We start from the raw sequence: 22,189 nt of genomic DNA on the forward strand, positions 1-22,189 counted from the left end.
AATTATCAGAGTATATATAAAATATGAAATAACTTTTAAAAACACTTAAAATTTTGGAGTTTCCAGACATAATGGAAAGACTCAGTGCTTACGGATCTCACAGAGAATGTAAACAAACCAGGTGGGGCGCTGTGACCGTATTAGAAAGTCAGGTGGGGGGAGCCGTATAGTGAGTTTTGGTCATAATTTGAAATGACCGTGTTAGCGGAACGCCGTAAAGTGAAACGCCGTAAAGTGGGGCCCTACTGTATAGCAATTCACAACCCTTGTGGGTTTAGTGCTTTTTATTATAATAATAATAATAATAATAATAATAATATCTTCATTCACTCTAAAAATGGTGTGTTGCTGTTTGTTTATTCTGTACTAACTTGTACACAATGTAAGAGTATTTGTATTGTGAGGTAATTATTATTATAATAAAAAAATATCGAGGTAAATGTTTTACAAACTCTAACAAACGTACGTGAATGAACTAAAAGTAGACATACATTAATACGCATTTATTTCACCTGACCAAGTGATCGCTACCTGTTCAGTTTGTGTTCGTACATTGTCTGAACTCTGCATCTCGTTCTCTCTCTCGTTTACTCTTTCGTTAACTAGTTGGCTCTCATTGACGATGGCGTCTAAGCTTAGCTGTGATAAAAAGAGGAGTCGTAAGACTCTTGCTTTAAGTGCCAAGTTAGAGGATGATGGTGTGCCATTCTGATTTTATTCAATAAACACCCTCCCACACTCACCTCTCACACATTAATATTAATATTTTAAGGTAAGTAATAAGTGTACTCTGTGTGTATCTTACCTTTTGTGTTTTTAATGCCTATTTCTATTGCTAACTTAATACAAGTTAGTGTAAACTTGTTGTCTGGCATTTATTGCATATTTTGTATGTGTTCTGATAATAATACTTGTGGACCTGTGTGGTAGCCGGGCGGAGGGACAACATTACGTTTTCTCTGCTCAGCCATCAGAGAAAACGTGTATGAATCTGCGTTTGGCCCAGCCACTCCCCCACTCCGCTTTTGTTTACAATTTTCAGCATGAATTATTCATTACATCTCCCTTCATTTATGTCATTTAAAGGTAGTTGTTAGAAACGATTAAATTCAGTGAAGAAGGTACGTCGATGCTAATAATATGGCTCTGGGCCACAGTGTAGGTAGCCGGTAGGTGTAGCCCAGGCGGGCTACACCTACCGGCTACCTACACTGACTTCCCACAAATAAATACTACTCACCTCTCTTCCTACATAAAGACTATACATATTTCAAGGTAAATAATGAGTGTACTGTATGTGTATTTTAACTCTGTGCTGTTTTAAATATTGTATATTAAGTATAAGATGGGGAGCCAGGGCTACCTACACCTGACTTCCTACAAGTAAGTACTACTCACCTCTCGCCCTACATTAAGATTACAAATACTTTAAGATAAGTAATGAGTGTACTGTGTATGTATTTTACTTTGTGTTTTTTAATGCCTAGTTCTATTACTAACTTAATATAATTTAGTGTAAACTTGTTGTCTGGCATTTATATATGGAAAAAATGGCGTTCTGCTCTCTGGCGATGTCTGCTTTCCAGCGATAGCCTGGAACCTAACCCGCCGTGTAAGTGGGGCCCTACTGTATTGGCTAATGACTGACTACTGGTACAGTAGTAATAATTTTATAAAACTCAATAAAATTTCTGACTACACTAAAGCACAAGCATACATATGCATATGTATACATATGCATATGTATACACATGCACACCATCGTGTGCGCTGAGTAATTACACTTTATTCAATGTTCATAACACACCCACTGGCATGCCCTTTCAACCAACAAATGGGCAATTCAAAGTACAGTGGACCCCCGAATAACGATTTTAATCCGTGCAAGAGGGGTAATTGTTATGCGAAATAATCGGTATGTGAATGAATTTTCCCCATAAGAAATAATGGAAATAAAATTAATCCGTGCAAGACACCCAAAAGTATGAAAAAAAATTTTTTTTACCACATGAAATGTTAATTTTAATACACACAAACTGAAAAAGGCATGCACACTTACATGACACTTACTTTTACTGAAGATCTGGTGATGATTGATGGGATGGGAGGAGGGGAGAGAGAGTGTTAGTGTTTAGAAGGGGAATCCCCTTCCATTAAGACTTGAGGTGTCAAGTCCTTTTCTGGGGTTACTTCCCTTCTTCTTTTAATGCCACTAGGACCAGCTTCAGAGTCACTGGACTTCTTTCGCACAACATATCTGTCCATAGTGGCCTGTACCTCTCGTTCCTTTATGACTTCCCTAAAGTGTTTCACAACATTGTCAGTGTACAGGTTGCCAACACGGCTTGCAATAGCTGTGTGAGGGGTGATTTTCATCCATGAAGGTTTGCACTTCAAGCCACTTTGCACAGATTTCTTTAATCTTTGTAGTAGGCAATTTCTTCAATTTCTCTCTCCCCTCCTCTGAACCAGTTTCCTCAGGTCTGGCCTCTTGCTCTTGAAGTTGATCTATCAGCTCATCAGTGGTTAGTTCTTCATTGTCCTCCTCCACCAACTCTTCCACATCATCCCCACTAACCTCCAACCCCAAGGACTTTCCCAATGCCACAATGGATTCCTCAAGTGGCATAATCCTCTCAGGGTTAGCCTCAAACCCTTCAAAATCCCTTTTGTCTACACATTCTGGCCACAGTTTCTTCCAAGCAGAGTTCAAGGTCTTCTTAGTCACTCCCTCCCAAGCCTTACCTATAAGGTTTACACAATTGAGGATATTAAAGTGCTCTCTCCAAAACTTTCTTAGAGTCAGTTGAGTTTCTGAGGTCACTACAAAGCACCTTTCAAACAGAGCTTTTGTGTACAGTTTTTTGAAGTTTGCAATAACCTGCTGGTCCATGGGCTGCAGGAGAGGAGTGGTATTAGGAGGCAAAAAGTTCACCTTAATGAAGCTCATGTCCCCATAAAGTCGCTCTGCCACGTCTGTAGGATGACCAGGGGCATTGTCTAACACCAGGAGGCACTTAAGTTCTAATTTCTTTTCAGTTAGGTAATCTTTCACATTGGGGGCAAATGCATGGTGTAACCAGTTATAGAAAAAGTCCCTAGTGACCCATGCCTTACTGTTTGCCCTCCACAGCACACACAAATTATCCTTGAGGACATTCTTTTGCCTGAACGCTCTGGGAGTTTCAGAGTGATACACTAATAAAGGCTTAACTTTGCAATCACCACTAGCATTGGCACACATCAACAAAGTAAGCCTGTCTTTCATAGGCTTATGTCCTGGGAGTGCCTTTTCCTCCTGAGTAATGTAGGTCCTGCTTGGCATTTTCTTCCAGAACAGGCCTGTTTCATCACAATTAAACACTTGTTCAGGTTTCAGTCCTTCACTGTCTATGTACTCCTTGAATTCCTGCACATATTTTTCAGCCGCTTTGTGGTCCGAACTGGCAGCCTCACCATGCCTTATCACACTATGGATGCCACTACGCTTCTTAAATCTCTCAAACCAACCTTTGCTGGCCTTAAATTCACTCACATCATCACTAGTTGCAGGCATTTTTTTAATTAAATCCTCATGCAACTTCCTAGCCTTTTCACATATGATCGCTTGAGAGACGCTATCTCCTGCTAGCTGTTTTTCATTTATCCACACCAATAAGAGTCTCTCAACATCTTCCATCACTTGCGATCTTTGTTTCGAAAACACAGTTAAACCTTTGGCAAGAACAGCTTCCTTGATTGTCTTTCTGGTGCCCACAATAGTAGCGATGGTTGATTGGGGTTTCTTGTACAACTTGACTAGGTCGGCGATACGCACTCCACTTTCATACTTATCAATGATCTCTTTCTTCATTTCTATTGGAATTCTCACCCTTATTGGTGTACGGTTGGCACTAGAAGCTTTCTTGGGGCCCATGGTCACTTATTTTCCAGAAACAGCACCGAAAACACTGTAATAATACGAAATATTCCGATTGTATGCTTGGATGTTACCGCGGAGGCTGGCTGGTAAACAATGGCACGGGCGGCACATGTGAGGCTGGCTGAGGGCGCACAGTGGACGCGTCTCGGACGAAAATTGGTGAGCGGGTTTTTAATCGGTATGCGCGGCAAAATTTTTGCGATTAAAGCAAGTGGTATGCGGATTAATCGCTATGTGATGCCATCGTTATGCGGGGGTCCACTGTATAGCAATCTGGGGCTCAAATGCTGCATTATTTGTCCAATTGAATCCACCAATCAGGAGAGAGCCAGCTCTGCAGCCAAGGTGATGTCATACCTGCTTACCAAACTGTTGGGGGCAGACTCTTGCTTACTCTGGTTGAATCCACTCTGTCTTATTTAACTGCTGACCTAAAATCTTAACTGTGTAAATACTGTAAATAGTGGTAGAAGAATACACGAAGAAAACTAGTACTTCTGTGTTTCCTTTGCCCTTGTCTTGCCCAACTGCTCACTATATTGCTGATTTTGGTTACAGCCAGGTACAATAGGCCTTGAATTGCTACTTGTATTTGTAATACACATTTACTGTACATATGCACACAAATATACATCCAGACATACTCTCATATTAATATAAACACACACACATGTAAATACATAGTACATGCAAAAATATGCACACACACAGATGTACATGCTTACACATGTACACCCACACATGTGCACATGCATACCCCCACAAGTGCATACCTGGAGTGTGTTCCAGGGGTCAACGTCCCCGTGGCCCAGTCCATGACCAGGCCTTGTGATGGATCAGTACTTGATCAACCAGGTTGTTATTGCTAGCAACATGCAAGTTGATGGACGAGCCACAGCCCAGGTGGTCAGGTACTTACTTAAGGTGCCAGTCCAGCTCCTACTTGAAGATAGCCAGGGCTCTATTGGTAATCCCCCTAATGTATGCTGGGAGGCAGCTGAACTGTCTTGGGCCCCTGACACTTATGTATGCATACACATGCACACCCATACATATGCAATAAGATCACAGGTGATATCAGAATATGCAAAGCACCCATTGTGAAAGAATAGCGAAATTCCAAGCGCTTTCGTGACTTCACATTATCAAAGAAGAATAAAAAACGAAATATCAAAGGAAGGCGGCATATGAAGGGTCAAGACTACACCTCACTATCACGTCACCACAACAAAGCTACACCTCACACACGTGTGGCAACACCTGACTATGAAACCCACCTAATACTCTACCCAAGAATTAAGATTTATTACTTGTCTAATGTATCATTAAATTCTTCCCAAATTTTATTAATTATAAATGAATCCAACTGAGAGCATTATGTATCTGCAGTCCAGAGTTCATAGATGAAGAAATATCAAAAATTTATGAAACAGCTAATGAAATACCAAAGAAACGTAATTGATAAATCTTTTAAAATTGCTAGAAATACTTTTAACAATCCAAAAAGGGACAACCAACCTTATTCAACAAAAAATATGTTGCTTCTCCCTTACCATGAAAACCTGGTTGATATGCCTTCTCTTCTTAGACTTTTAATATCAAAGTTGCACTTAAAAATCTCGATACAGTAAAAAATTTTTTAATAAAGAAATCCCCCCAAAATGCTGACGGATGTGTTTATAAGATTCCTTGTAAAATTTGCAATAAAGTTTATTATGGTCAAACAGGTAGAAAGTCTCAAACTAAGATTAAATCAACATAAATATAGCATTAAAACATAACAAGATTCTAATGCTCTATTTATTTATGTGAGAGATTTTAACCATCCAACTGATTTTCAAAAGGCTGAGAAAGTTGTATCAAGGAAGTCCATGGCTGAATCGTGTTTAATAAAAAGCAGTTTTGAAAATAATACGAATATTTCCTTTGGTTTATATAAACTGGATTCATTTATAATTAACAAAATTTGGGAAGAATTTAATGATACAAGTAATAAAACTTAATTCTTGGGTAGAGTATTAGGTGGGTTTCATAGTCAGGTGTCGTCACGCATTTGTGAGGTGTAGCTCTGTTGTGGCGATGTGATGGTGAGGTGTAGTCTTGACCCTTTATTATACCTTCCTTTGATGTTTTATTTTTTATAGTTCCTTGATAATGTGAGAAGTCATGAAAACACTTGGAATTTCACTATTCTTTGACAGTGGTTGTTTTGCATACCCATACATATGCACATGCATACACAAACACACCATATATATATTTAGTGCATTTTTATGATTTGGTGCATTAAAAAACTAATAATTGCCCTTCACTATTTCTGTTGTGTGCATTTGATTAAAGAGTGCTGAGGTTATGGTATGTGGGGAATACATTTCTTGGATCACACAGCAATTGAAGTCTAGCTATTTCAATACCAGTCTAGATGCAGAATGTTTTCCCAAGTTTTATGAAACAGACACACTGCAACACAGGACCTACTGCAAACTACTCTAAAATAAAGTAGAAAAATCATGCAAAGTTTACACCAGATTATAAAGAACTCATAACTTTAACAATGAAACACGAGCAAAGGTTTTTAACTTCTTCCCCATTCCTCTTTAACTTGTTTACTCTTAGGCTACCAACATCATTATCCTTGAAAATTTATGTACAGTGTTATGGTACAGGGGAAAATATTTATCTTAACAAAAGTTGCAAAATTTACCTGTGTGTTCAGACTCAGGACGAAGAGCAAAGCCAGAACCAAGAATATGAGGAGAACTGTCCCTTTCAGTACTGTCATCTATTGCCAGCCGCTGAGCAAGAACAACCTTCTCGTCTTCACAATCACAATCTTTGTCCCCACTGTAACGAGTTGTGGCCATTTAATGTGATTTTCACATCACTTGGCTGTAACACGTATATTACTATATAATAACTAAAAATAATCTTACTCAACCACATAGTTATCAAAAATGGCATCTTTCTTAGTACTCTTACATTAAATATTCAAATAATTTATTTAATATAAATGAAGGTATTTTATATAAATGAAGGTATTATATAAATAAAGGTGACCAAAATTGGTATAAATCTAATAGGTTACCTGTGACAAGCCTGCAACTGGTTTTAAGAGTTCAACTCTCAAAGCCCAACCAGAGACCAGATTGCACTGAGTATGCCTGGTTAACCAGGCTATTGCTGTAAGTGGCCTGCTAGCCTGCAATGCCATCATAGCCTGGCTGATTCAGCACATAATTCATGTACATACAAGCCTTGCACAATATTCCTGACTGATTCAGCACATAATTCATGTACATACAAGCCTTGTACAATATTCAACAGGTTTAAAAGAAATGTTAAAAGCAAAGTGAAAATTTCACGTGCCAGGCCAACCTATACCCCTTCCCATACATATACAGTGATACCTTGAGTTACAAGCTTAATTCGTTCCAGAATGCTGTTCAAACGAATTTGTTCCCATGAGGAATAATGAAAATTAGATTAATCCGTTTCAGACCCCCAAAAATACACTTACAAAAATACACTTACATAATTGTTTGAGCTGGGAGCTGATCATATCTCAAGGTACCACTGTACTATACTGTATCTTGCCCAGATTATATCTCACTATCACATCAACCTGGTCTAGATCTACAATTACATGAAGACAGTACGTGCTCACAAGAAGATGGCACAGCAATATCCACAGGTTGTTGCTGTTCTTTTGTATTTATAAAGCACTAGAATGTTTTAGTTATTCAGTACCTTAAACTTACTCCATTCCTAACATTATTTAACATATTTACATCACATTATCAATATTGTACCAACTTGATACTCTTGTGATAAATTCACTCTCCAATCATATTTTGATAATATCAGTATTAGCTGATGCTGAAATCATAAAAAATCAACCAATGCCACCAATACTTTGGCACATCCTTATAAATATAATTAACATTTTTGATAATCTTTAATCACTGCAAATTATAAATACAATACTGTACTAGGAAATTGAAGTACATATAGCATAGCACTGCAGTAGTTTCAGTGACATACTGTAAATAGTTTATATGGAATACTAAACTCCAGGATAGATGAATACTATAGAAACATGACAGCACGATCCTCTACACCTCAAAGAAGCCAGATTTCTTACCTTCTTGTCCTCCAAACAGCATGCTGTATATTGCAACAAACATACCAGTATCAAAAACAAAAAGGTAAACACAAAAGTGTAATGAACACTAGTCTATGGAACAAGCAAACCCATATGGAGAAAAAAAAAAAAAAAAAAAAAAAAGAGTACAGTACAGTACATTTCATCCTACCAGAGGTCCTATACAACAGTTCAACATTAATCTTGAAATTTATTTTCTCTATGTGAATACATTTGTCATAAAGGAAGCAAGAGTAAACTGTGCCCTGCAGTTTGGCAGTTGCATAGTAAGGCAAATAACAAATGTTTAAAATTTTTGAGGAGTACATGGTGGGGGTTATAAAACAAGATTACTTTTTTAGGTAAATTATATAAAAAAATACAACTAATTTATTATTTAAATTAAGTGAGGAACTACAGTGGACCCTCAGCTAACTATATTAATCCGTTCCTGAAAGCTCATCATTAGCTGAATTAATTTTTCCCATAAGAAATAATGGAAATCAAATTAATCCGTGCAAGACACCCCAAAGTATGAAAAAAAAATTTTTACCACATGAATTATTAATTTTAATACACACAAACTGACACTTACCTTTATTGAAGATCTGATGATGATTGATGGGATGGGAGGAGGGGAGAGTGTGGAAGTTGTTAATGTTTAGCAGGGGAATCCCCTTCCATTAGGACTTGAGGTATCAAGTCCTTTTCCGGGGTTACTTCCCTTCTTTTAATGCCACTAGGACCAGCTTGAGAGTCACTGGACCTCTGTCGCACAACATATCTGTCCACAGAGGCCTGTACCTCCCATTCCTTTATGATTTGTCTAAAGTGGTTCACAACATTGTCATTGTAATAGTCACCAGCACGGCTTGCAATAGCTGTGAGGGTGATTCTCATCCATAAAGGTTTGCACTTCAAGCCACTTTGCACACATTTCCTTAATCTCTTTCTTCATATCCATTCCTGCAGGGTTGGCACTAGAAGCTTTCTTGGGGCCCATGGTGACTTATTTTGCAGGTACAATCACTAAAAACGCTGTGATAATATGAAATGTTCTGATTGCATGCGTGGATGCGACCGCACTCACTGGCTTGTAAATACTGGCACCCACGGGACAACTGAGGCATGCTCAGGCCACATGTGGATGCGTCTCAAACGAATCGTATTGGGAGAGTTTTTTAGTGTTAGCCGAGGCAAAATTCTTGCATTAAAATGTCGTTAGCCGGATTTAATGTTAGCTGATGCCATCGTTAGCTGAGGGTCCACTGTAAATGCCCCAGCTTAATTATTAATTTAAAAACAGTCAATCATTTGAGTTTCATAAAGTATTTTGCAAGAAAATTTGCATAAAGTAGTTGAGATCAGGTATAATAATAATCTTTATTTCTACAAGTCCATGTAAAAATTATACATGTCAATTTTGTTCCAAGGATGTGACCCACACCAGTCAGCTAACACCCAGTTACCTATTTACTGCTAGGTGAACAAGGACAACAGGTGTTTTAAAGAAACATGCCCTAATGTTTCCAACTGTACAGGGGATTGAACCACGTCCCTCAATGTATGAGCTACGAGACACCTGCATTTACACTGAACCTAACGAATGAAACTACAGAAAAGGAGGCGAGCGATTTCTTGTATTCTTGTACTTGTAAGCTAATCCTCTCTATTTACTGTTCATGTAAGTAACTCAGTTCATTTTATTCCTATTGTGCCTCTTTTTACTAACTGATTTTCACACAGTTGAGTTACTTAGCCGTTTTAATTTTTAAGGTTATAATTAGGACCGGTTTTTAATGTACAGTGGACCCCCGCATAGCGACTTTAATCCGTGCAAGAGGGCTCATTGTTATGCGAAATGATCGGTATGCGAATGAATTTTCCCCATAAGAAATAATGGAAATCAAATTAATCCGTGCAAGACACCCAAAAGTATGAAAACAAAAATTTTACCACATGAAATATACATTTTCCTACACACAAAGAGAAGGATACATGCACAATAGTAGAGTAGTACATGCACAATATATATTGTGCATGTACTACTCTACTAAATGAAGAATAAATGACACTTACCTTTATTGAAGGTGCAGCAATGACTGATGAGACACAGTGTCCTGGGAGTGCCTTTTCCTCCTGAGTACTGTAGGTCCTGTTTGGCATTTTCTTCCAGAACAGGCCTTATCACACTGTGTATGCCACTACGATTCTTAAATCTCTCAAACCAACCTTTGCTGGCTTTAAATTCACCAATATGAGCACTAGTTCCAGGCATTTTTCCCTGTTCACCTGGGTGTTAGTCGACTGGTGTGGGTTGCATCCTGGGAGACAAGATTAAGGACCCCAATGGAAATAAGTTAGACAGTCTTCGATGACACTGACTTTTTTGGGTTATCCTGGGTGGCAAATCCTCTGGGGTTAATTGTTTCTTGGTATTCTCAATAAGCCACACCAACAACAGTGCTACAGCAGCAGCAGCAGCAGCAGCAGCAGCAGCAGCAGCAGCAGCTGACAGTGCTACAGCAGCAGCAGACGATGCTACAGCAGCAGCAGACAGTACTACAGCATCAGCTGACGGTGGTACAGCAGCAGCAGCAGCTGACAGTGGTGCAGCAGCAGCAGCAGCAGCTGACGGTGGTACAGCAGCAGCAGCAGCTGTACCACCAATAGTAGCGATGGTTGATTGGGGTTTATTATACAACCTGGCCAGCTCGGAGACACGCACTCCACTTTCATATTTATCAATGATCTTTTTCTTCATCTCTATAGTAATTCTCACCCTTATTGCTGTAGGGTTGGCACTAGAAGCTTTCTTGGGGCCCATGGTCACTTATTTTGCAGATAAAATCACCAAAAACACTGTAATAATACGAAATGTTCCGATTGTATGCTTGGATGTTACCGCGGAGGCTGGCTGGTAAACAATGCCACCGGCGGCACATGTGAGGCTGGCTAAGGGCGCACATTGGAAGCGTCTCGGATGAAGAGCGGTGAGCGGGTTTTTGAGCGGTATGCGAGGCAAAATTTTTGCGATAAAAGCGAGCGGTATGCGGATTGAACGTTATGTGATGCGTACGGTATGCGGGGGTCCACTGTATCTTACAGCTAGATTTTCAATACTAAGATATTACAAGGACCCAATGGAAATAAATCACTGTTTTATCATAGGTAATTTACACATTACTATGTATAATAATTGCATTTATGTGTACCTGTACCTAAATAAACTTACTTTCATACAGTCATAACTGAGCTTTCAGCTGTAGGATGTGTTGCTTCACAATCACAGCAAAAGAATCTTTTCTGTAGACACCACAATTACCATTACTGTACTGGCCATCTGCTCTCCCCAATTAATCCATTAAATAGAGGATTTACTGTATACCTTTCTAACAGCTCGAGCTGTTGAACTGTCTCAGTGACTCATTACCATACGAGGTACAAGAGGAAGCAAAGGCTTTTGTATCGGATTCAGTATTGAAAACCCCTCATAAAAGATGAAAATTAGACAAATCTATCATTGAAAACTTCTTCTAACAGCACATAGGCAAAAATATTACTAACAAAATACAGCAGATTACTGCACTTTCAAAATGTCTATTACAAAATAGCTTGACAAGACCAAGCACAATTAACAAAAAAATCAGTTGCAAGTTCATAGAGAAAAAGTACAAGATGCACAAATAACCCGCACATAAAAGAGAAGCTTACAACGATGTTTCGGTCTGACTTGGACCATTTACAGTCACACTGTAAATAAATCATTTACAAAGTCACACAGTGTGACTTTGTAAATGGTCCAAGTCGGACCGAAATGTCGTTGTAAGCTTCTCTCTTTTATGTGCAGGTTATTTGTGTATCGTTCCAGTCACGATATTGTGCCTTTTTTTATTTAAAAAGTACAAGTATTTACAACCAGTCTTATTTTAGCATTATTTAAAATATATTAATAACTAGTGTTGTAGGTTTATTGTAGCTGTATTATATTATTGTATTTAAGGGTTAGTGCTAAACCTGTAGGAGTCATACAGTGCTACTTCAGATGTAGCTCAGTGGTACAGGTCCTCCATCACAAATCCGGCATTACTGGGACCTGTAGTGTGCCGGATTACTGAGTGGTTAGGTTAGAATACACTTAATAAAATTAACCAACTTGACTTGCACAAAGTTCATTGAGCATCGGCAAAAATTGAACATTTCCGCTACTTTGAGCTCAATTTCAAGGTACTTTTCATCATGAAAGCAATCAAAATCATGTCTATTTCTGTAATATATCTTCCATTCTATCAAATCAGACCAAAAAAAATGAGAATACAACCATAAAAACCATACGAAAATATACCACAAAGAGGTGGCTAATGGGTGAGAAGTGAACTCCCTTACTTATCGTCCGTCTTTTATATTTTTGGTGTACGTTAAGAATTATCTTTCCATCATACATTGCCCAAGTTTCAATAAGATAACCCAACAAACAAATGAGAAAATAACAATAATAATAATAATAATAATAATAATAATAATAATTTACTACACGTACATGTACATGGGATACAGACATAGCTGACATCAGTGACATACTACTATATAGAAAGCCGCTTGTTATGCAGAGTATTTCAAGCAATTTACGTCAGTGTCCCAGGATAACACCCACACCAGTCGACTAACACCCAGGTACCCATTTACTGATGGGTGAACATAGACAACAGGTGTAAAGAAATGCCCAGCGTTTCTACCCTGGCTGGGAATCGAATATTTACCAAAAATCACATATGGCTAACCCAAGCCACGTACTAGAAATAAGCCATATTGTTTGACTTTTTTGGGCTATCCTAGATTCTCTACACATATGCTGCTGTGTGTGGTAATCTATATAGAGAAAATAGCTTTTTTGTTTCAGGTTTATGGTGCAGTACGAGTGTATATCACAGTTAGCCCTGTGCTACACTCCGTTTTCTCTAATATAAGCCCCAAGACAAGGATAGGAGAATGGTACTTGTATCTCGTATCCTCTTCATACCTCCGTCGAACTGCTCGGTATTATGCCAATTATTCATTCTGGAGCATTTAACATGTTTTATGTTATTTATATTGTTTATTATGTCATATTAGATCAACTGTGATAGGCAATAAGCTGTAGTGTTGATATTAGCGTAATAATAAAGCATATTCTCCTGCATCACGAGACTGAGCTCATAGCAACTGAGAGTGGCTTCAAAGCCACCTTATCTTTAATGGACAATGTACTGTGTAGGTGCTTTACACAACGAAAAGCATTTCTTTTATTCATTGGAACCATGGCTAGGGCTAAAAGCAAGCAGGTTATAACAATAAATGGAGAAAAAGAAATTAGAATGACTTAAGCAGCAAGTAGCACCACCAAACAGTACCAGCAGGTTGGTGTGGCAACCCTGGAAATTTGAAATTATGCTAGCCGAAATTAGTGCCAAATAACTGAAGGAACCGAATAACTGATTACCGGATTTGTGATGGCAGACCTGTAGTATTTATCACACATCCAAAAGGTTTTGTTTGATTCCTGGGCTGATCAAGATGTATGAGCAAGTTGCCGTATACTTACTGCCCGTTCATCACCTGGCAGTACTGTACACAGGTACTTGTGTGTTTTAGAGTACTTTGCAGTGCAGGGTTGTCTACTTGGCTCACAATCAAGAGGACCCAGGATCAAGCCCTGGCAAAAGCAGGATGTATGGGAAATTTCTTAAGTTTTATTCAGATCTGCATACTGTGGCCTAGTGGGCAACGCTCTTGCCTCATGCACTGAGTGTGCATGGTTCAATCCCTGGTCAGGTGGACACGTTGGGCATGTTTTTTTACACCTGCTGTCCCCATTCATCTAGCGAACTAGTAGGTACCTGGGTGTTAGTTGATTGGTGTGGGTCGCATAACAGGAGGGACCCCAATGGAAATAAGACAGACAGTCCTAGATGATGCACTGACTTTCTTGGGTTATCCAGTAGCTAACCCTCCGGGATTAAAAATCCAAACAAAATTTAATCTTACAATGGTCCTGAGACCACACACATAACCCAATAAAATCAATGTGACTTATTTCCACTGGGTTCCCAGTCATACTATCCATGCTATCTAGCAGCGAATAGATACCTAGGTGTTAGTCAACTGTTGTGGATTGCTATCTTGGCGACAACTTTGTAAGAGCCCCAAATGAAAAAAATCCCACTACTTGTGGTATTGGGTTATCATGGGTTATTAAATTTCTTGTTTTTCATTGGCACCACACAAACTTGGACTATTACCCTGCTTCTGTAATTATCTTCTATTAATAATCCAAATAAAATTATTGGTCATTATGAACTCTGTTCCTTAGAACCCCATTAACTTTACACATTTACCACAACATATCCATAGAGGAAAGACACATTTCTATTGTGGATATTTATCAACATATTAGCCATAACATAACGATAATCATAATGCTAGATGTACTGAAGAGCGACACAGCGGTGGCCAGTGGCTGAGTCGCTAATCAATGACTCATCAGTAACATAACTGACCCGCTCTTTCATCACTTCCTCCGTCAATACCTTTTAATCTAAGTAAAGTTAGGTTATGTTAAATGCTGAAAGACAGTGCGAGGTGGTCTGTGTGTGCATTGGTGGAGGAGTAGTGATTCACAACCCACCACTGCTAGGTTGTATTATTTCTATTATTGTTATTGTCATTATCATCATTATTAGTGTCACTGTGGCTAATATGCTGCTTAATAACAATTTCCATGACAGGCAATTGTGTTTCCTGCCCCATCACATCAATTTGCTGAGGTGGGAACAAGGAATAAAGTACATTATAAAAAAATTTTCTCAGACTAATGCGAGTCATAACCTGGGAAGATGGAAACCCAAAATGAATGAATCAAACAATCTGACCTCATAAAGTTAACCTAATTCAAAAACCATAGCTCCCCCTCACTATTACTTGAACTAACCATAATTAAACAATTTCAACCAGATTTTGACCAAGTCTGAATACAAGACATATTATTATTATTATTATTATTATTATTATTGATATAACAGAGACCTGGTTCAACCTGAAAGATAGAGAAATGCCTTCTGAATGCAACATACAGGGTTATAAACTATTCCACACTGATAGGGTCAACACGAAGGGTGGTGGAGTGGCAATGTATGTCAGAGAAAATTTAAATTGTCTTAGACATGATATAAGATTAGAAACATCGAACACAGAATCTGTTTGGCTACAGTTTCTCGAGGGATGTGACACATTAATTTTGGGTGTGATTTATAGGCCCCCAAACCTTGATAGGGAGTGCAGTAAGCTGTTATGGGACATAATTCATAAGGCATCTAGATATGAAAATGTTGTGATAATGGGAGATTTTAACTTTAGACAAATTGATTGGAACAATATGACAGGAAATCTTGAGTCTAATGACTTTCTTTTCAATTCAAAGTTTATTCTCTATAAGGATTACAATGCTGAGTTAACAGGATTTGGTTATTGTGTGGTTTACATGTAGTAAAATAATAACTACAGAGTGTACCACTAGAACACCTAGCTTGGCTAGGCATTTCGGGCAGACTTAGTTTAATTCTTAATTTTAAAATATTACAAATTATGAGGTAAGTTGGTATTATGGCTGAGTGACTAAATACTAGTTTGTGAGTTTAGCAATGTGAATGCTTTTGTTTTGGCATAGTACATAGTTTCAGTATTGGAGTATCACAGGCCAACTTATGACTAGTTTGGATTCATTATTTTAAGATTGAGATTAATATTTCTGTTTATGGTCAAATTGGTGAGTGAGTCTAAGTGTGAACCACCAGGTGGTATTCGTGTTGTTAGTTGACAGGGTGTATCAGGGAGATAAGATGTTTTCTAATGGTAGTTTTGAAGGTGATGAATGTGTCTGCAGTTCTAGAGTTTTTAGGTAGGGTGTTCCAGATTTTAGGGCCTTTGACATGCATTGAGTTTTTGTAAAGGTTTAGTCGGACACGGGGAATGTCATAGAGATGTTTGTGTCTGGTGTTATGCCTGTGGGTTCTGTCACAACTATCAAGAAAGCATTTTAGGTCAAGGTTAATATTGGAATTTAAGGTCCTGTAGATGTAGATCGCACAGTAGTAAGTGTGGATGTACTGAACAGGGAGTAAGTTTAGATCTATGAAGAGTGGGGGTGTGTTGCCAGGGATGGGATTTAGTGATTATTCTTACTGCGGCTTTTTGTTGGGTTATTATTGGCTTTAGGTGTGTTGCTGCAGTTGATCCCCAAGCACAAATAGCATAGGTGAGGTATGGATAAATAAGTGAGTGGTATAGTGTGAGAAGGGCATTTTGCGGCACGTAGTATCGTATCTTGGAGAGGATCCCAACCGTTTTGGATACTTTTTTGGTTATGTGTTGGATATGGGTGCTGAAATTCAGGTTGTTGTCAAGGTATAGGCCTAGGAATTTGCCCTCATTATGTCTGGTAATTAGAGTGTTGTCAATCTTAATGTTAATTTGCGCAACTCCTGTTCTGCTACCAAACATAATATACAGTAGTAGGTTTTGTCAGTGTTAAGCGTAAGTTTATTGGCTGTCATCCAAGTCGATATTTTGATCAGCTCCTCGTTAACAATGGTGTTGAGGGTGGCAAGATTGGGGTGAGAGATGACATGAGTCGTGTCGTCAGCAAAGAGAATGGGTTTCAGGTGTTGGGATACGTTTGGAAGATCATTGATGTATATGAGGAAGAGCAGGGGACCATGGACACTTCCCTGCGGAACTCCAGTATCAAGCGGCCGTGTTGTTGATGCTGTGTCTTTAATGGTAACATACTGATACCTATTAGTAAGGTAAGATTTGAAATATGCAAGTGCATGGCCTCTTATGCCATAATGGTCAAGTTTGTGGAGTAGGATGCTGTGGTCTACTGTGTCAAAAGCTTTTCTTAGGTCAATAAAAATTCCTAGTGGATATTCCTTATTTTCCAATGCTGTGTAAAGCAGATCTAGCATTTTAATGATTGCATCATTAGTGCTTTTATTTTTCCTGAATCCAAATTGGCAGGGGTTGAGTATGTTTTGTGCCATTATAAATGAATATAGTCTCCTGTGCACGAGTTTCTCAAAGATTTTGGATAGCAATGGTAAGTTTGATACTGGCCTATAGTTGTTTAAATCTGTAGGGTCACCACCTTTATGCATTGGTGTAACCCTTGCCGTCTTGAGTAGTTTCGGAAAGATGCTAGTTTCTAGTGACTTGCTAAAAAGTAATGAAATAGCATGCAAAAGGACATGGGCTGCTCGCTTGTACAATAATGGTGGGACACGAGACAGATTCCCCGAGTTATTTTTAAGTGACTTTATAATCTCGGTGACTTCCGTGGGCTCAGTAGGTGCAAGATAGAAGGAATTTGGGAAATTTCCATCTAGGTAGTCCCCGGCATGGGCATTGGTACGTAGGATTTTATTGGCAAGATTAGATCCTATGGTTGAGAAGAAGTCGTTTATCTTGTTAGCTGTGTCAGTGGGATGCAGTGGTGTTTCATTAGATTTAGTTAGGACAATATTCTTGGTTTTTTTTCAGTTTGTGGGTCCCTAGAATCTGAGAGAGCATTTTCCAGGTCTTTTTTATATCTCCTCTTGTGTCTGTGAATCTACTGGAGTAGTATAGTTGTTTGGCTTTCTTTACTACTTTGGTGAGAACTGATGAATAGTGTTTAAGAATATCTTTGTGTATTAAGCCCTCTCTATATTGCTTTTCATATTGGTGTTTCTTATCAATGGATTTCAGAATGGTGCTGGTTAGCCATGGGCAACCAAGCCGTTTGTTTGTGATCTGTTTTGTTTTTATAGGACAATGTTTGTTGTATAGTCTAAGTAATTTGTTAAGAAAAATGTCTGTCCAGTCATCAATACCATTGGCCTTGGAGAATTCTGTAGGCCAGTCAACAGTCTCTAGGTGAGCTGTGAACTTCCTTATTGAGGCCTCGTCATGGAGTCTAAATGAGACTTTGTTGTATTCAAGTGGTGGTTTACTTATGTTTGTCAAGAGGAAGGTAGGGTAGTGGTCTGTAGTGCTATCTGTGATTATCCCTGATTTAAGGGGGGCTAGTATATTGGTCCATATGTGGTCTATTATGGTTGCACTTGTCTCAGTGAGCCTGGTTGGTTTAGTTATTGTTGGTATGAGAAGTGTGTTGTTCATATTGCTGATGAAATCAGTTACAGGCTGATCATCTAGTAGGCCAAGGTTGAAGTTGAAGTCTCCAGCTAAGAGAAAGTGGTGCTTATTCATTTGTCTGTTTGTTATTAGTGCCTTTAATTTCTCACTGAAATTTGGGATGTTTGTGTGGGGTATCCGGTAAATGGCACCGATTGTTATAGGTGTCTTAAGGTTTTTTACAGTAAAATTAGCAAAAATGTATTCCCCATATTCATCACTGAAGCAAGTGGTGCTAATACAAGATAATTGGTTAGAGTAATAGATTGCAATACCACCCCCAACTTGGTATGGTCTGCAGTTGTGAATTGATGTGTATCCTGGTAGAGGGTAGATATCTATTGTGTCCTGCTTAAGCCAGGTCTCAGTAAGAATAATGCAGGAAAAGGGTGTCTTTAGTGATTGAAGGAGTGCCAGGAAGTCATCATAGTGTTTGCTTAAGGACCTGATGTTGTAGTTAAGTACTTATAGACTTTTAGCATTGTTTAGGATAGTGCTGGCTTGTGATGCTGTGTAAAAAAGGCAGTTACTTTCCAATAGGTTTTGATTGGGTGTCAGATTATGGAGGTTTAGATCAGGGTCAACGTGATCAATCATCTTCTAGGTTTAAATTATGGTTATTTATATCCTGAGTTGTGTGTTGAGTTCTAGTACTGATATCTGTAGTGGTGGGAAGTTTGGACAAGTATATAGCTAGAGTATTTTGGGCATATAGAGTATAGTCACTAATACACATAATGAAGTTGATGTTGTCTATGTGTTGTGCTGGAATGAGCTAAAGTACAACTAGGTATAAACTAATAATATAAAAATACAAATCAAAAATAGCACCAGACTCTCACTAGTAATTGCACTATGGTCTAATATAATGAATTTGGTACTGGCTATGTACTGAGCTAGAATGAGCTATAGTACAACTGAGTTTAATCTAATAATGTAAAAAAGGCACAAGACTCTCAATTGTAATTGCACTAAGGTCTTATACAAGTTGTTTACAAGAACTAGAGTATAACTAGATTTAAATTGACAAGATAAAATACACAAGTTAAGGTAGCAAAAGAATAATAAAAAAAAATAATAAAAATACGGTTCAGGATTGCTTTTTAGAACAGGTTGTGACAGAACCAACTAGAGGAAACAATCTGCTTGACTTGGTTCTTGCCAACAAAGATTCACTAATTAATAATCTTGAGGTTAATGATGAGCTTGAGGAAAGTGATCACAAATCACTTAGTTTCAATATATCATGGAATTACCCAGATAACTGCAATCAAATCTCTGTCCCAGATTTTCGCTTGGCCAACTTCATGGGACTGAAAAATTACCTGGGTGGGCTAAATTGGAATGTCCTGACTATGGGTCAGGTAGGTGATCTTGGTTGCCAATATGACCTTTATCAAAGCATAGTTCTAGTTGCCCAGACAACTTTTGTTCTGAGTAGGGAAATTAGATATAACAAAAATGATCCCAAATGGATGAACAATAGATTAAAACATCTCATTGGGATCATTTTTGTTATATCTAATTTCCCTACTCAGAACAAAAGTTGAGATGGGCAGTTAAGAAATCAATATATTCAATTAAAGAGAAATAAAGGAATAAGAAAAGCAAAAAGGGATTATGAGGCTAAGGTCACAAGGGATTCAAAGACTAACCCAAAAGGGTTCTTTCAGGTATACAGAAGTAAGATTAGGGACAAGATTGGCCCACTTAAGAGTAACTCTGGTCAGATCACTAACAGTGATAAGGATATGTGTGAATTTCTTAATACCTACTTCCTCTCAGTTTTCACCCAGGAAAATACTAGCGATATTCCTGAAATAATAGATTATGCAGAACAGAACGATAATAAACTATGCACGATAGTGGTAACTAGTGACATGGTCCTCAGACAAATAGAGAAACTAAAACCTAACAAATCCCCAGGCCCTGATGAACTGTTTGAAAGGGTATTAAAGGAATGTAAAGAGGAACTTAGCATACCTTTGGCTAATCTTTTTAACATATCACTACAAACTGGCATAGTGCCTGATAAGTGGTAAATGGCAAATGTAATACGTGTACCTATTTACAAGGCAGGTGACAGGTCCTTCACTTCGAACTATAGACCAATTAGCCTTACCTCCACAGTGGGAAAATTTATGGAATCAATAATTGCCGAAGCAATTCATAGCCATCTTGATAGGCACAGATTGATTAACCCTTTGAGGGTTTCGGCCGTACTAGTACGGCTTACAACCCAGGGTTTTTGACGTACTAGTACGCCTAAATTCTAGCACCCTCAAATCTAGTGGGAGAAAGCTGGTAGGCCTACATATGAGAGAATGGTTCTATGTGGTCAGTGTGCGCAGAATAAAAAAAAATCCTGCAGCACACAGTGCATAATGAGAAAAAAAAAACTCTGACCGTGTTTTTGGAATAAAACAGCGACTTTGCACTGTATTTTCATATGGTATTTATTGTTGTATTCTAGTTTTCTTCATCTCATTTTATAGAATGGAAGACATATTACAGAAACTGAGATGATTTTGACTGGTTTTACAAAGAAAAGTACCTTGAAATTGAGCTCAAAGTAGCAGAAATGTTCAATTTTTACCAAAGTTCAAAAGTAAACAAATCATGCCAAGCGTCCAATACACGTCAACTGATAAGTCTAATATTCTTTCACAAGTGCGCTGATATTATTTATACCATTTTTACACTAATGCAGTAGTCTGCATAACAGTAAATCTATTTTTTGTAAGAATAAAAACTGAAAGTGGAAAGCCAAAGAAATATAAGAGGGGCCTGGGGATGTGACTAACGAACAGAGAACTTGTTATTTTAGTGCCAGGAATGTCTTTCTTGTTTATTCTAGACCCTATTCGGAAATTGGCATCTTTTGAAATTTGTGTAAAATTGGCAAAATTGCTAAATTCTGACCACTTTATTGGATAGTTGAAATCGGTAAATGGGTGGTTTCTTGTACTCATTCGATACAAAAAAAAAGTTCTAGCGAAATAGTTATGATTTTTGTCAACTAGTACATTGAAATTGGCCAAAAATAGAGCTCAAAGTGGGCAAAATCACCGATGCGTAAACATCATCGAGACCGCCAACTTCGCGAGAGCATAATTCCCTAAGTTTTCCATCAAATTTCATACTTTTGGTGTCATTATGATTGGGAAAAGATTCTCTATCTTTTCATAAGAAAAAATAATTTTTTTTTTTAAATTTGGCCAACCCTGAGAACAAGTCTCGGAGAGGGCCTGTCAACCCTCAAAGGGTTAATGAATCTCAACACGGTTTTACAAAGCGTTCCTGTCTTACGAATTTTCTAACTTCTTTCACTAAGGTGTTTGAGGAGGTAGATCATGGTAATGAACATGACATTGTGTATATGGACTTCAGTAAGGCTTTCGATAGAGTTCCACACCAGAAGCTATTGAGGAAACTTAAGGCACATGGAATAGGAGGAGAAATTTTTCCTGGGTAGAGGCATGGCTGACAAATAGGCAGCAGAGAGTTTGCATAAATGGGGAGACATCAGAATGGCGGCACGTCACAAGCGGTGTTCCTCAGAGGTCAGTGTTGGGCCCGTTGTTGTTCACAATTTACATAAACGACATAGATGAGGGAATAAATAGCGACATAAGCAAAATAGGCTGTCCAATTCATTCTAATAAGGACACTAGAGCACTCCAGGATGATTTGAATAGACTGATGCAATGGTCGGAGAAATGGCAGATGCAGTTTAATATAGACAAATGCAAAGTTATAAATGTTGGACAGGTAAATAACCATGCCACATATAAACTAAATAATGTAGATCTTAATACTACTGACTGCAAAAAGGATTTAGGAGTTCTGGTTAGCAGTAATCTAAAACCAAGACAACAGTGCATTAGTGTTCGCAATAAAGCTAACAGAATTCTTGG

General features: G+C 38.2%; 1 protein-coding gene across 3 annotated transcripts in view; it reads right to left on the bottom strand.

The window, feature by feature from the left end:
* The window catches only part of Usf (upstream transcription factor usf), a 148,422-nt gene that overhangs the window by 123,620 nt on the left and 2,613 nt on the right, over positions 1-22,189 (bottom strand). For 2 of the 3 annotated variants that reach the window (XM_053775299.2, XM_053775290.2), the window contains exon 2: positions 6,627-6,766. In XM_053775299.2, the coding sequence (XP_053631274.1) occupies positions 6,627-6,766 (140 nt within the window). Of the gene's footprint in view, positions 1-6,626; positions 6,812-22,189 lie in introns of all 3 variants that reach the window. The other variant, XM_053775307.2, reaches the window with a different exon arrangement.

Source organism: Cherax quadricarinatus, unplaced genomic scaffold (genome assembly GCF_038502225.1).
Source record: "Cherax quadricarinatus isolate ZL_2023a unplaced genomic scaffold, ASM3850222v1 Contig291, whole genome shotgun sequence".
NCBI classification, from domain to species: Eukaryota; Metazoa; Arthropoda; class Malacostraca; order Decapoda; family Parastacidae; genus Cherax; species Cherax quadricarinatus.